This window comes from Pseudorca crassidens, chromosome 10 (genome assembly GCF_039906515.1).
Source record: "Pseudorca crassidens isolate mPseCra1 chromosome 10, mPseCra1.hap1, whole genome shotgun sequence".
Taxonomy (NCBI): Eukaryota; Metazoa; Chordata; class Mammalia; order Artiodactyla; family Delphinidae; genus Pseudorca; species Pseudorca crassidens.
The window spans coordinates 72,451,301-72,465,378 of NC_090305.1; the positions used below are offsets into that span (position 1 = coordinate 72,451,301).

General features: G+C 56.1%; 1 protein-coding gene and 1 non-coding gene across 12 annotated transcripts in view; one reads left to right on the plus strand and one right to left on the minus strand.

Annotated features, from left to right (window-relative positions):
- Nucleotides 1-13,869, plus strand: part of CACNA1D (calcium voltage-gated channel subunit alpha1 D) — a 320,771-nt gene extending 306,902 nt beyond the window's left edge. For 6 of the 11 annotated variants that reach the window (XM_067754765.1, XM_067754769.1, XM_067754766.1 and 3 more), the window contains 8 exons: nucleotides 1,367-1,483; nucleotides 2,194-2,561; nucleotides 3,265-3,291; nucleotides 4,463-4,612; nucleotides 5,976-6,145; nucleotides 8,890-9,011; nucleotides 10,982-11,302; nucleotides 11,776-13,869. In XM_067754765.1, the coding sequence (XP_067610866.1) occupies nucleotides 1,367-1,483; nucleotides 2,194-2,561; nucleotides 3,265-3,291; nucleotides 4,463-4,612; nucleotides 5,976-6,145; nucleotides 8,890-9,011; nucleotides 10,982-11,302; nucleotides 11,776-12,069 (1,569 nt within the window). In that variant the 3' untranslated portion in view covers nucleotides 12,070-13,869. Of the gene's footprint in view, nucleotides 1-1,366; nucleotides 1,484-2,193; nucleotides 2,562-3,264; nucleotides 3,292-4,462; nucleotides 4,613-5,975; nucleotides 8,740-8,889; nucleotides 9,012-10,981; nucleotides 11,303-11,775 lie in introns of those variants that run through there. The other 5 variants (XM_067754768.1, XM_067754772.1, XM_067754774.1 and 2 more) reach the window with 4 other exon arrangements.
- Nucleotides 9,932-10,004, minus strand: TRNAW-CCA (transfer RNA tryptophan (anticodon CCA)). The gene has a single exon. It is a non-coding gene; the product is annotated as a tRNA-Trp (tRNA).
- Nucleotides 13,870-14,078: the final 209 nt, after the last annotated feature.

The window sequence follows — 14,078 nt, forward strand, 5'->3', positions numbered from 1 at the left end:
GGCCACCCTCCCCTCCTCCCCTCCCCCCCACCCCCTCCACTGCCCGGCGTGTCTCAAACGTGGTCATCACGCTTTGTCTGTGCCCTGTACCACCCGCTGCCGGGGCTTGTGGAGGAAGGACAGGGAAGCGGTCCCCCCCCTCACACTGGGGGGTGTTAGCTGCGGGTGGAGACCCGCACAGCCAGGGCCTCAGATGTTCTCCACACCTTTAGTGGCTACTGAGGTGCAGACAGACGGCCGGCAGGTGAGGGGGTACCACCCGGGTACAGGACGGGTGACCTTAGACCGGGGACAGGGAGGGAATGCCTCTTTCCGATGCCAGTCTTTTTGTGTCCAAGGATAGAGTAACTGTACTCTCCCTATTAGTGTGCCATTTTTCTTCAAATTGTTGGTCAAAACATAATTTTCTCAGAGCCAGCAACCACCCCTCCCCCATAGGTAGTCCATAAGCATCTCGAATATTTCCCTAGAGAAATTTAAGTACAATGGGAGGGCTTCTCCCAGGCCCTGTCCCACTGGAACCCGGGGCCCAGGGTGAGGAAGGCCGGCCGTGAGGGCCTCGGGGAAATGCAGAACGTCCGTGAGGGGCCTAAGGGGTCACCTGGCAGGTCTGGCGCCGCCTCCAGAGGCTGGAGCCCCTTTCAGTGTGTTGTGGTCTTCAAGAGGATGACCCAACCATTGGCGAGTTCTCCACCTGAGCACAGGCTGCAGGCCCAGGTGCCAACAGATGGCCATGGAGCCTGGCCCTGCACGGCAGCCCAGGTCTGTGCGTGTCTGTCCATCGCGTTCTGGTCCTGAATGTGCTGGTGGCTGCAGTGTGTTTTGTCCTGCCCTCGTTCCCATGGCTTTGAAGCAGAACCAGTGGCCCAGTTGGCTGCCTGGTCTGCTGGCCCTCTGGCACCTGCACTAGGCTTCTCATCCTGGACACAGCCAGCGAGCGCTTGCCACCCTCCCTGTAAAACAGCCGCGCCGTGCTCCTCGCCCCGTCCGAGGCTCCGGGAGATGGCGCTCTGCGGGCCATCCTTCTGTAGACAGTCATTTAGACATGGGCCTGGGCTCTTGGCCATGGCAGACCCTAGTACTAGTAAGCAAGCGCTGTTCCCTGCGAGTGGGGGTGCTTGAAAAGGCGGTCACTGGCCTCAAGCATCCCAGCCCAGGACCATCTTGAACTCCTGACCACACCCTCCATCCCTGAGGCTGCAGGGACACCATCAGTTACATTCAAACAAGTGGTCAGTTCCCTGGACTGTCCTTTGGAGAAACCTTCCCCTCCCACAACTGAATCAGGCAGGAGCAAAGCCAGGACCCAGGCTGGGCCCAGGCCACCCGTGTTGTCTAACCTGTTTTGCCATTTCCATTGATCTAGGCGGGATTAAGGACACTGCACGACATTGGGCCAGAAATCCGGCGTGCTATCTCATGTGATTTGCAAGATGACGAGCCAGAGGAAACAAAAGGCGAAGAAGAAGAAGATGTGTTCAAAGTAATTATTCCACGCCTAGCTACACACTGGCCACTTGGAAATAGCGGGGCAGGAGTCCAGTTGGGGCAGTTAACGATCTGCCAAAGAGCCTGGAGGATGCACACCAGCCCCAGGGCCTAGAGGGGCTTGTGGACCGTGCCCTCCCCCCTGCAGACCCTCCCCGTTCAGCAGCACCCCTCCTAGGGCCAGGCCTGCTCCTTCCCAGAGCTTGCTCCTCTGCCCCACACTGGCCACTTCGGAGGAGCTCGGTCACGACCACTGGCCGGCGTGGATGAGCATCCTGGGTCCTCCTAGCAGCCGCTGGCCCTCCCCACCCCTCCTTCCCCGGGCCGGCTCTTTGATCTGCCAGCGGGCCCTCCACTTCCCAGCCCCCGGCCCAGAGACCTGCCTGCCGCCCAACCTCGGCCACTGGGGCTGCCGACAGCCCTGCTGGGCGAAAGTCAGCTCACCTTGGAGCAACCGGAAGAGTGCACTTGAATGACAGCCGAGCGCTTGCTCCCCAGCTCAGGAATCGGTAACCTTCCTCATTTCAGGGGGACCGGCTGGCACACACAGTCACCCTGGTCACTGAGACACTCAGACTGTTTCACAGGGATTCTATGGAGCTTACCTAGAATTTGTTTTTCATGTAGAAAAGAAATTACCTAACATAGCTAGCCTGCATCAAATATTTGTTAAATTACCTGGTGTTGTCTCCCATTATTTTGCAGAGAAATGGTGCCCTGCTTGGAAACCATGTCAATCATGTTAATAGTGATAGGAGAGATTCCCTTCAGCAGACCAATACCACCCACCGTCCCCTGCATGTCCAAAGGCCTTCAATTCCACCTGCAAGTGATACTGAGAAACCGCTGTTTCCTCCAGCAGGAAATTCGGTGTGTCATAACCATCATAACCATAATTCCATAGGAAAGCAAGTTCCCAGCTCAACAAATGCCAATCTCAATAATGCCAATATGTCCAAAGCTGCCCCTGGAAAACGGCCCAGCATTGGGAACCTTGAGCATGTGTCTGAAAATGGGCATCATTCCTTCCACAAGCATGGCCGTGAGCCTCAAAGAAGGTGCAGTATTAAAAGGTAACGTTTAAGATGTGTTTGCACTTGGTAATATAGTGTCAGCCCAAGGCAGGTTTTTTCTCCCATCTCTGGCACAGGTGGGAGGCTCCCTGCGGGCATTGGTGTTAGGACCTGTGAGTGCCTCCAGGTCACAGCTTCTTCAGGAACTGGCCATGTGATGAACCCAAAGGATAAAGGGCCACCGGCCACCCTGCATCCTGCTCTACGCGATGCCCCTTAACGCAGGAGCAGCTGCAAACTCTACCTTCCCCGACTGTACCACATAATTCGGGACTGGCAGACTTTTCCTGTAAAGGGCCTGAGAGTAAATATTTTCGGGTTGGAGCCTCATACAGTCTCTGTTGTAGCTAGTCACCTCTGTTATCGTAGCAAGAGGCCAGCCATAAATCATATGTAAGCGTACAGGTGCAGCTGTGTCCCGATAAACCTTTATTTGTGGACACTGAAATGTGAACTTCATGCGCTCACGTGCGATGAAATATTTTTCTTCCTTTGATTTTGCTTCAGTTCTTTAAAAGAATAAAAACTCTTTGTAGCTTGTGGGCCATGCAAAAACAGGTGACGGCCTGTATTCAGCCCATGAACCATAGTTTGCCGACCCCTGCTCTAGGGAGTAGCTTGATATATTTGCTTTTTAAATTTTGCTAGAAATATTTAACTTTTATCTTCTCCCTCCCTCCCGTGTTATGCCTTTCCTGGATAGAACGCGCTATTATGAAACTTACATTAGGTATGTGCTCATTGCCTGTATTTATGTGTTAAATACTGTGTGTTCTAAGTGGGACCAGATGGCCTCTCTGAGTGCTGAGAGATGAGAAAGGCCAGGGAGCCAGCTAGCCTAGTGCAGGGCGTTACAGCCCAGGGCTGTGGACGCAGAGCTTTCAGATCCATATGTGCACAGACTGTGTTAACCATCCAAGGACCTAAGTTCACATGCAGCGCGCCCACAGCTATAGCCCCGCAGGCCTCAGTGCGGTGCTGGGAGAGCCCCCGGCCTGTGGAGCTGGCCAGTCGTGCTGCTGTCCGGGGTCAGGCCTCTTGTGGAGGCTTTGTAAAAGCGTGACCCCCCCACCTCCTGAAGTCCAGGAGCCAGGCCTTCTCCTTTGTCTCCTGGGCAGCCCCCTACCCACGGGCAGTATACCCTGCTCCCTGTTTGTTGAACCCAGTTGGACTGTGGGTGGGATGGTCATGGTGTTGGGGACAGGGAGGACAGATGTCCTGGTTTAATGATCTCAAGTTAGAAGTTACTTGAGCTGGAGGAGGGTGGGAGAGAGTGAAGAGCTTGGAGGAAGCACAGTCCTCTGTTTGGAGAGCAGGGATGCCACAGAGCCTGGCCGGCTTCCCTGAGGGCCGAGGCCAGGACATCTGGGTCTCAGGGAGACATCACGACAGTCCTGGGGCAGGGCTGTCTTGGCAAACGTGGTGGACGTTGTCCGGGAGAGTCTCCCTCCCCTGGGACCCTGTACTCAAAAATCCTGTCACCTTTCCTGAGTCAGATGCTCCAGGCTCTGAGGGCACCTTGGGCCGGGGTAAGGAGGCCCAGGGATCCGAGCAGGTGGCCTGGGAGCCCATCACTGCAGGTCTCTAGGTCCATTTTCTTGCTCTACTCCCAAACTACATCTACTCTTTTGGTTCTCAGGCCTCTGGGGGTAGTGGTGTGGCACTAGCATCATCAAGGCACTGAGGGAGAAACCCCTTCCTGGTACGTGCGTGCGCACACACAGACACACGCACACAGCACCGTTGCCAGAGGCATTAACGATCCAGCCCCACTTGAGGCAGGAGCACCCAGGGAGACGCCAGAGCGCCTCGGGCAGGGCTGCCGTGGCCACGGCCGAGGCACCGCCGGAGGAGCGGTCTGCCACCCGCCCAGCCGCTCAGGCCCTCTCTCCCACCTGCAGGGCTGACTCAGGAGACGAGCAGTTCCCAACTATTTGCCGGGAAGACCCAGAGATACACGGCTACTTCAGGGACCCCTGCTGCTTGGGGGAACAGGAGTACTTCAGCAGTGAGGAGTGCTACGAGGACGACAGCTCGCCCACCGGGAGCAGGTGAGGTCTCTGTGGCTCGGGACGACCTGAGGAGGCCTTGCTGTCTCCTGGCCCTGGGGCTGCGCCTGCCCACGAAGCCACGGGCCACCTGCTGCTGCCCTTGGGACTGTCCTGGGAAGCAGAGTGGGAGCACAGCCTCCAGGCCACAGGAGAAGTCAGGGCAGGAGAAGTAGGACTGGAGAGAGGCAGAGCGGAGGCTGTTTTTTCAGGCCTGTTGACTTATTTCCCCCAGGGGCCCACCCGTGAGGCTTCAGTATAGGCTCTAGAAAAGAGAGCCTTTGCTGAACGCTGAGCGCTCTGGGCTGGGGGCTCTCGCCGTGTAGCGGCTCGCCAGCCCAGGGCTTGGTCGGTCTTAACGGACAGCACTCCCATCAGGAGGCCTCTCCTAGAGGTGAGGGGACAGGAGGTCAGAGTGGCACCACTCAGCAGATGTGCCTCTCTAGGCTCCTGTCCTGAGAAGGCAGGTATGAGGTTAAAGCGGACACTTTGCTTTAGGACAGGTAGCAGGCAGTGCAGGGGGACAAAGGCCACCTCCCACCCTCTTCTCTGTAAACTGCATCCCACTGGGACCGGTGGCCCATTGAAGTGGACGTGGTTCTGCGCTGAGGTCACTTCTGGCGTCTGACGTGTTGTTACACGTCGGCCTCGTCTTTCAGGCCAGCCGCAGCCGGGCCTCCCTCACGCCGCTGTGCACCACGGCCTTCCGCAGGCCTCCCTGGAAGCCTGACTTGCAGCCACTGGTTCTGAGCCAGCTGCGTTCCGACTTTCCGTCTTCAGGGCCTTTGCTCACACCACGACCACCCCTTGGATGCCCTTTCCCCACCTGTGCTCACCTAATCCCACCTTCCCTTCAAGGGCCTGCTCCTCCTCTGACTGGAATTGAAATGCCGCCCCCACCCCTGCCCCGAGAACCCACGGAGCCCCACCCTGAGCCCCTCTCTCCCAGCGCCCACCTTCACCAGCCTGCATTAGAATTCCACGGGCATGAGGTATTTGCTAAGCTCCCTGACCGCGCTTCAGGCATCTCCGTGTCCCAGGCGCCCCGCTCAGCACCTGGCCGAGGGCAGACCCTCGGGAAGAAGCGAGCGGGTGATAGTCAAGCTTGCCGAGCATCGGCAGTCCACACCTGACCGGGGCCTGAGGCTGCCCCAGGGAGGGAAAACACCAGCACCTCACTCATCGCAGGTCTGCCGTCCTGAACCTTCCTGTGGCAGCCCTTGCCCTCCAACTAGAATTTTCCATGGAGCTGAGGGCTGCCTTGTTCTCCTGTGTCCAAGGCGGTGGGGAGAGGACTGTGACATGGGCTTGTTAATTAGGCTCTCATGTGTCCCTTGCTCTCTCTTCTGGCCTTTTCGATCACCAGGCAGAGCTACAGCTGTGGCTACTATACCCGATACCCAGGCAGCAGCTTGGACTTCGAGCGGCCTCGAGGCTACCATCACCCCCAAAGCTTCTCGGAGGATGACGACTCACCTGTTTGCTATGATTCCCGGAGGTCTCCAAGGAGACGCCTGCTCCCTCCCACCCCAACATGTGAGGCCAGATTTTTTGTTTGGGAGCAAGGCTCACAGAGAACAGTGTGCCTCTCCCCCTGCCCCAGCCCGGGGGTGGTGACGGACGTGGTCCTGCCATGGTGGGGGCCTCCAGTCCTCGAGACCAGCCCCCTAGTTGGAGATGCTGTTGGCTTGCTTTCTCATCTGTGTGCCACGTGGTAGGGCTTAAAGCGCTTCCTGCTGAGAACAGAGAGAGACAGTGTGAGGCCCCACAGTTGCACGGTATGTCGCACCCGATGAGGGGTTTCTGTGCGCCTCATCGCTGCCTTTGAGCTTGGGATCTGCCCTGACAGGTAGGCAAGACATGCACCATGGTGTTGTTAAGCCCGCTCCCTAGATGGGGCCGTGACCCCTTAGAGGGCGGAGGATGGGCCCGCGCACAGAGTGGACTTGAGCCCAGGCCTCTGCCCAAGGCCCACGCCTCTGAGGAGCACCTGGGGGTTCCTGGTATCCATCCTTCCTCCTCTCCCCCACCTTTGCCTTGGTCTGCCAGTGCTCTCTGCTCATGGTAGGTTGTGGCCTTGGTGGTGACCTCTAGGGTAGGCACCTCATCCTGGGGCCAAGGAATCCCGTCCTGCAGAGAAGGGGCAGGGGCTGGCTGCTCCCTGACCTGGTTTTCGTGGGCAGCTGGCATCAATGGTGCCACCAGGAGATCTGGGTCACCCCCAGTGAGGAACTTGAGCCGGGGAAGGAAACAGAGCAGTGGCCCCTGCCAGTTCCTGGCTGGGTAGTTTGATTTTGGACACGTGGACATTTTGATGCTGGTTAAAGAATGTCCACTTCTGGCGTTTCTGAAGAATGAGGCATATTTTGGGGTAGGACTCTAATCAGTAACCAAAAATAACCAAGACACAGCGGCTCTGAGTCTACCATCTAGTGCACAGTAACAAGTGCAGTTGGGTGGTGCCCAGGTCCTATCTCCCTCCAGCTGTCCTAGCCCTGCTGGGAAGTGTAATCAGACCCATTTCCATGGTTAATATTTAATTTCACAGCCCCAAACAGAAGCTGCTAAACAGAGCAGCTCAGGGGTCCATCAGTACCAGGTGACGCACATGCAGGCGAGGCTGGACAGAGGCCCCTGGCCCTGTGAGTTCCACTGCCCTCCTGTGACCCCCCTTTCTCCCTTTGGTGGCCACGATAATCACCATTCGTGGGCACCGCCTCTGTGAATCAAGGACCCTGAGCGGGCAAGAGTGGCTGCCCTCTTTATTTTTAAGGGTGAATAAATTAAATGCCTCTTATTTGCTTTGCTGCCCATCCATTCAGACCTCAGGCAGGGAGACCACGGAGCCCCTGTGTTCTCAGCCACAGCGGGATTACTTCCCCCATTAGAGACGGTGGTGCAGAGCAAAAGAGAGGATCCACTTTCAAAACTGAAAGGTGCTACCTGAATGACAGCGGGGGTAGTTTTCCTTTCCTGGCTCCATCCCCTGGCACCACCCCTCGGACCCTAGGAGGGTCCGAGAGGTGGTGCTGACCAGGGAGGCCCGTCCTCCTCTTAGAACACTTAAGTTCGGTCCCGCGTGGCGCGTGGAGGGAAGGCTGTCTGATGCGGATGGCAGGTGCCTGTGTCCCATGTTGGCAACTGGACGAGGAGGCCCAGCAGGCCCCACGGTGTGCGTCGGGCCCGCGAAACAGGGCTCGTCGTCTGTCTGGTCCCTCCCTGGTGGGCAGGTCCGGCAAGGGCTCGGTCTGGTCTCCGTGTGCTTTTGGAGCCTGGCCCCCAGAGAACGGGCTCTGCGGCTTCGTGTGCAGTCCCAGGATGCCGGGGGCCTCCCCAGGCAGGTCCCTGCAGTTTTCCCGTGCAGGAATTAGGGGAGTGTGGAGTGTTGCCGGGGCATAAGAAATGCCCCGTGAGCTTAGAAAGCAGAGTTCAAGAAAGGACTGTTGAGGTGACCCAGCGCTGCCTCGCAGGCCACCAGGAAGGCTGCCGAGGCAGCTCCACGGCGGCAGCGCCTGAGGGGAGGTGTCCTGGGGAGGCCTCTGGCCTGTGCTCGGGGCCCAGAATTCAGGCTGATCTCCCGGGCCTGGTGCCCTGTGAAGCCACAAGTTCTGGGTCATCTTGTCATCACTCGACCTGTTTATAAGCCTCTATTCAAAGTGGCTGTTAACAGGGCAGCCAACCGCATTTTTTAAAGTTCAAGGTATCCTTTCTTGTTCGTTCTGTCTTCAGGGCTAGGGAAGCTGGGTCTTTCCCCACAAAAGGATCTGCTTATTACCTGGTTGAGCTATTAGGGCAGGTAGCAAACAGAATTGTAAACATAACACAGGAGCACCGGCAGGATGCTCCAGCCCCCAGAGACACTCAGGATGTCTGGAAGGTGAGAACGGGGCAGTCAGCAAGCGTCTCTGGGATTCTAGAATGACGTCGTGTACTTGACCCGGAATGCTGTGTTCCCACCACGTGCAGGGACAGGGGCCTAGGGTCAGAACAGCCACCCTCTGGCTGCTTCTAGCTCCTCCCCCTGAGAACAGGTGTGGCAGGGAGGAGAAATTGACTTGCTCTTTTGAAAACATCCCTTAGTCGGGCTGCTTCTTCCTCCCTCCCAAAGTTCTGAGACACCGCCCCCTGCCCCCCACCCCGGTGCCCAATGCTTTTTCTTGGGTGCCTTGCTTGCTTCCTCCTGGGCCCCCTGCTGAATGTCCAGGGGGCTGCCCTGACCCCAGAGCCCCGGGGCCCTGACTGCCGGTTTCACAGCTGCACGGTGTGCTTTAACTTCTCAGCCCCCCGGAGATCCTCCTTCAACTTCGAGTGCCTGCGCCGGCACAGCAGCCAGGAGGAGTTCCTGCCATCCCCCGCCTTCCCCCACCGCACGGCCCTGCCTCTGCACCTGATGCAGCAACAGGTGAGCCGGCACACCAGGCCCAGCCCCCAGGGCCGATGGGTACCCTGTCCCCCTTGGCTGCCAGCCCTGGAGGGAAGGGGGACCCTTCACAAACACTCTGGTTCAGTCCTGTGACCACCTTGCCAAATAGAAACTATCATGAACCCTGTCCTACGGACGAGCAAGCATCACAGAGGGAAGGTGACATCCCTGAGCTCACACAGGAGCTGAGCGGCCGAGCTGGCATTTGAGTCCCAGGCTGCCAGCTTCCAGAGCCGGGCTCTCAGCCTAGCTGCACACACCCGTCCTCGGCACTGAAGGCAGGGCCTGGGACAAGCCACACTGCAGGGAGTGGCAGCGGCTTTACTGACCCTGAACAATCGGTGCTGCCCTTGGCTCTGAGAGCTTGTCCCGTCATTTACGGAGCCCTCTGGGGGCCAGGCCCTGGGGTCACGAGGGTGTGTGAGCCTCCGACCTGCCTGCAAGGGGGGTGTAGTCCAGGGAGACCGGCCCGTCAGGGCGGCCGGACAGGAGGGTGCCCAGGGACTGGAGGGCCTGTGGGGCTTTGCCTCCAGGACAAGGATATGGTACTTTGTCTTCCTGAAAAGAGCACATCAGAGCTGCTGTCCTCGTGTGTGTGTGTGTGTGTGTGTGTGTGTGTGTGTGTGTGTGTGTGTGTGTGTGTGTGTGTGTGTGTGTGTGTGTGTGTGTGTGTGTGTGTGTGTCTGTGTGCGTGTCTGTGTCTGTGTGTCTGTGTCAGGTGGGAGCACACACGGTATGGTATGCTTCTTACCCTGAGGGTCCATTTCAGAGTCTCTGTTCAGGTCTGCCAACCTTTTGCCTTTCTGTCTTCCTTTTTTTAAAAAAATTATTTATTTATTTGGCTGTGCTGGGTCATAGTTGCAGCATGCAGGATCTTAGTTGCGGCAGGCGGGATCTAGTTCCCTGACCAGGGATCGAACCCGGGCCCCCTGCGTTTGGAACGCAGAGTCTTAACCACTGGACCACCAACGAAGTCTGCTGCCTTCCATTTTTTATGTTAAGTTTTGTGTGCTGCTTTGTCGTGGACGGAGGACAAACCTCTGGAAGGCCCTGGCCATCACATGCCACACACCGAGTAGGCATGGAGGTCTTCGTGGGCTTGTGCGTGACAGTGCCCTGTCCCCTGCTGCCCCGCCCTGCCTCCCCCAGGCGGTCCTGGCTTCCGACTTGGCCACAGGCCTGTGCTGTTCATAAACCCAGCCTCACCGTCCCCCTCTGCAGAGTGGGATGCCAGGGCAGACCTGCCACGGCGTCTCTGGAGGTGGAAGAAGCAGGCTTGTGCCTACCTGGTGCTTCTGAGCAGAGTGCTGGCCGCGGGATGACTTGCCCTAAAGAGAACCAGCCTGTTTCCCTACGAGCGCTGGGCGCAGTCAGCTTGCCCTGAATGCACTTCCCTATTCAAACCCGGAGTGAACCGGGTGGCATGTTCATACCCCACAGCTTGTGCGTCTTCCCTGTTTCTTCATGCTTCTAAGCTGTTTCACCAACAACTGATTCCTACCTGGGAAGAGTCACAGGAAATATGCATGTGGGGGAAAAGAAAACATGGTCTGCTAGAAAGCCAAGTTTTTATGGCCAATTCATTGAATTACTCAGTGTGCTGTGTCCTTCTGAAGCCCCTGTAAAATAGCGCCTCCAGCCTGGTCTGTTTTTTGTTGTTGTTGTTTTGTTTTTGCGGTACGCGGGCCTCTCGCTGTTGTGGCCTCTCCCGTTGCGGAGCACAGGCTCCGGACGCGCAGGCTCAGCGGCCACGGCTCACGGGCCCAGCCGCTCTGCGGCATGTGGGATCCTCCTGGACCGGGGCACGAACCCGTCCGTGTCCCCTGCATCGGCAGGCGGACTCTCAACCACTGCGCCACCCGGGAAGCCCCAGCCTGGTCTGTTTTGAGGGGGCCCGAGGCCAGGACCTCTGAGGACCTCTGGTCTCCCCACTTCCTCTTTCTCCTCAGATCATGGCAGTCGCCGGCCTAGATTCCAGTAAAGCCCAGAAGTACTCGCCGAGCCACTCCACCAGGTCGTGGGCCACCCCGCCAGCGACCCCGTCGTACAGGGACTGGACGCCGTGCTACACCCCACTGATCCAGGTCGAGCGGTCGGAGGCCCCGGACCAGGTCAACGGCAGCCTACCGTCCCTGCACCGCAGCTCGTGGTACACGGACGAGCCCGGCGTCTCCTATCGGACGTTCACACCAGCCAGCCTGACTGTCCCCAGCAGCTTCCACAACAAAAACAGCGACAAGCAGAGGAGCGCAGACAGCTTGGTGGAGGCGGTGAGTGTGGCCACGGAGTCTGCATGGGAGGGCGGAACTGGGGAGAACCGCGCACAACAGCAACGGGTGGTGGTTCTGAGGGCAGGTGGGCTCCGGAGCCCGGATGCCTGGCTTCTGAACCTGGACACCGCCCACTTCTTAGCAGCCAGGATGGTACTTAAAGCATGAATATAAAAACAGCACCCCTGCGGGTTTCATCAGCTAGCTGTACCTAGGACTGTGTGTGCTGTTCCTGCAAATTCGACTAGCTTACGCTGAGACATCTGTCCCCGGTGGGTTGCACTCTTGTTGGGCCACGTGCAGTGTTTGAGGTCCTTCAGATCTTCCAAGCCATTCACCTTCCCTCTTAGTTACCACGTATGGGGGCTAGCAGACATGATTGGGCGAGTCCCCAGAGCACATCATACAGTCACTGCTTGAGGTGCTTTTTCTGTCCTTTTGCATTCGTGCCACTGATCCTCTTTCCTGTGCAGGTTCTGATATCCGAAGGCTTAGGACGGTATGCGAGGGACCCAAAATTTGTGTCAGCGACAAAACACGAAATCGCCGATGCCTGTGACCTAACCATCGACGAGATGGAGAGTGCAGCCAGCAACCTGCTGAACGGGAACATGCATCCCCGGGCCAACGGGGACGTGGGGCCCGTCTCACGCCGGCAGGACTACGAGCTCCAGGACTTCGGGCCCGGCTACAGCGACGAGGAGCCAGACCTCGGGAGGGATGAGGAGGACCTGGCGGATGAAATGATTTGCATCACCACCCTGTAGCCCCCAGGGAGCGGCCGACTGGCTCTGGCCTCAGGTGGGGCGCCGAGGGCCAGGGGAAAAGTGCCTCGTAGTTAGGAAAATATAGGCACCAGTGTGGAGTCCCTATTCAATTTAGACTTTTGTACAAGTGATGTCATGCCTCAAGGAAGCCATAAATCTGGTAGGGGACAGCTGCACCCACACACTCAGCCCCAGCTGTGGGCAAGGGCAGGTCCAGCCCTCCTGGAGAGGACCAGCGAGGAGGGCGGACAAGCCCTGCCCGCTTGTCCAGAGCGCTGGCCCGCCACCCGCGGGCATGAGGGGAAGGTTTAAAGGTGATGACGATCACCTTACCTATGTCATTACCTCAGCCATCGGTCTAGCATATCAGACGTTCACTGGGCCCAGCGTATCCATTTTTAAACCTTTTCCCCCCAAAACACACTGCTTCCTGATTCCTGTTCGGCTCTTCTGAAATACAGTGTGTAAGTCAGGACCTACCTACCAGCCGTCATCCTGAGAGGGGAATGGGACCCTGTAAACGGGGTTTTCTGTGACGCGACGCCAGTTTACAGGAGAGAGCATCACTCTGACGGTTGGTTTCTGACTGTCAGGCAAAGGGCAACTGTAAACTGGAATAATAATGCACTCGCAACCAGGTAAACTTAGATATGCTAGTTTGTTTAAAAATTCTAGATTTACTGTATATGACTTGTAATATACTATAATTTGTATTTGTAAAGAGATGGTCTATATTTTGTAATTATTGTACCGTATTTGAAATGCAGCAATATCCACGGGTCCTAATAATTGTAGTTCCCCACTCAAATCTAGAAACTATGAGTATTTTTACTCGGGCTATACAGAAGTAGAAGAAATAGAGCCAATTCTCATCTATCCAGTGGAAATCTTTTGGGGGTAAAATTTTAAGTTCAAAAGAACTTGGCACTACAGAGATTTTTCTAAACTATTTTGAGTCACTATAAATCTGTCTTTACACAAGAGGTACCAGATGACTATTTGCAGTCTTTTTTGGGGCAGGGGTTCTATGGTTTGATGTTGCACCTTCTGATCCACCATGGGTTGCAGCTGTCTTTTGTTTTGCTTTAGTAACTCTCCGATGAGCACACTGCAGCCTAGGTCGAGCTGGTTACTCTGACCCGGTGGCATTCATAGTTGTGGTTTTCTCAGCTGCCCCCACAGGACATTTCCGGCGCAGAAATAATCGCACAGGTGAATGAAGTCCTTCTGCTGTTGTCCCCTGGGGACTGGTAAGGCTGCTTGTCTTAGGAAAGAAATAAGGAGTGCTGGGGACAGAGGGGGCAAAGGATGATCTATAGGACTAGACGTCGGGCTCTGTACAAATCGTATTGTTGCCTTTTTACAAAACATTGCTGTACTGTGTGTTCTCTTTGAGGGCTTTTATATGCAACTGAATGAGGGCTGACGTTTTCATTAGAACGCACTCACACTCCAATTGTACTTCTCGATGAAAACCCACGTTTGGATCATTAGACCCATCAAGGCTTCCTTTTCTGTTCACAGAATTATGCCGACTTTGTCAAGTTACCTTGGCAGGGATTCCCTGCCGTCAAAAAGACTGGTAGCGATTTTGGGTTCAAAGTTTTTAAATATTACGTAATCTGTTAATTTTTTTTTTTTTTTTTTTTGTAAATAACACTTTGTTATGAAGACCTTACAAACCTCTTCTTAAGACATTCTTACTCCAGATCCAGGCAGAAACACTTCAAGGTTTGTAAATGACTATTTCCTGACGTAAATTCTTTTTTATTAAAATGCAAAATGATCTTCAGAATAAAACTGTGTTAATAATTTTATTGTACTTGGGAGCCCTCCTCGCAAAGAGCTGGTGTTGGCCAGTGAGAGCTTCGGGGGGGGGGCAGGTGCTCTGTGAGGGCACTTCTGCAATTATGTAGATGTTTTTCTCATCCTCTTGGCACCTTCTCCTTTTTCCTTATCCTCATGCCGATGGTAACTTAAGTCCAGCCGCAGAGAGCACTGTTTCTCCT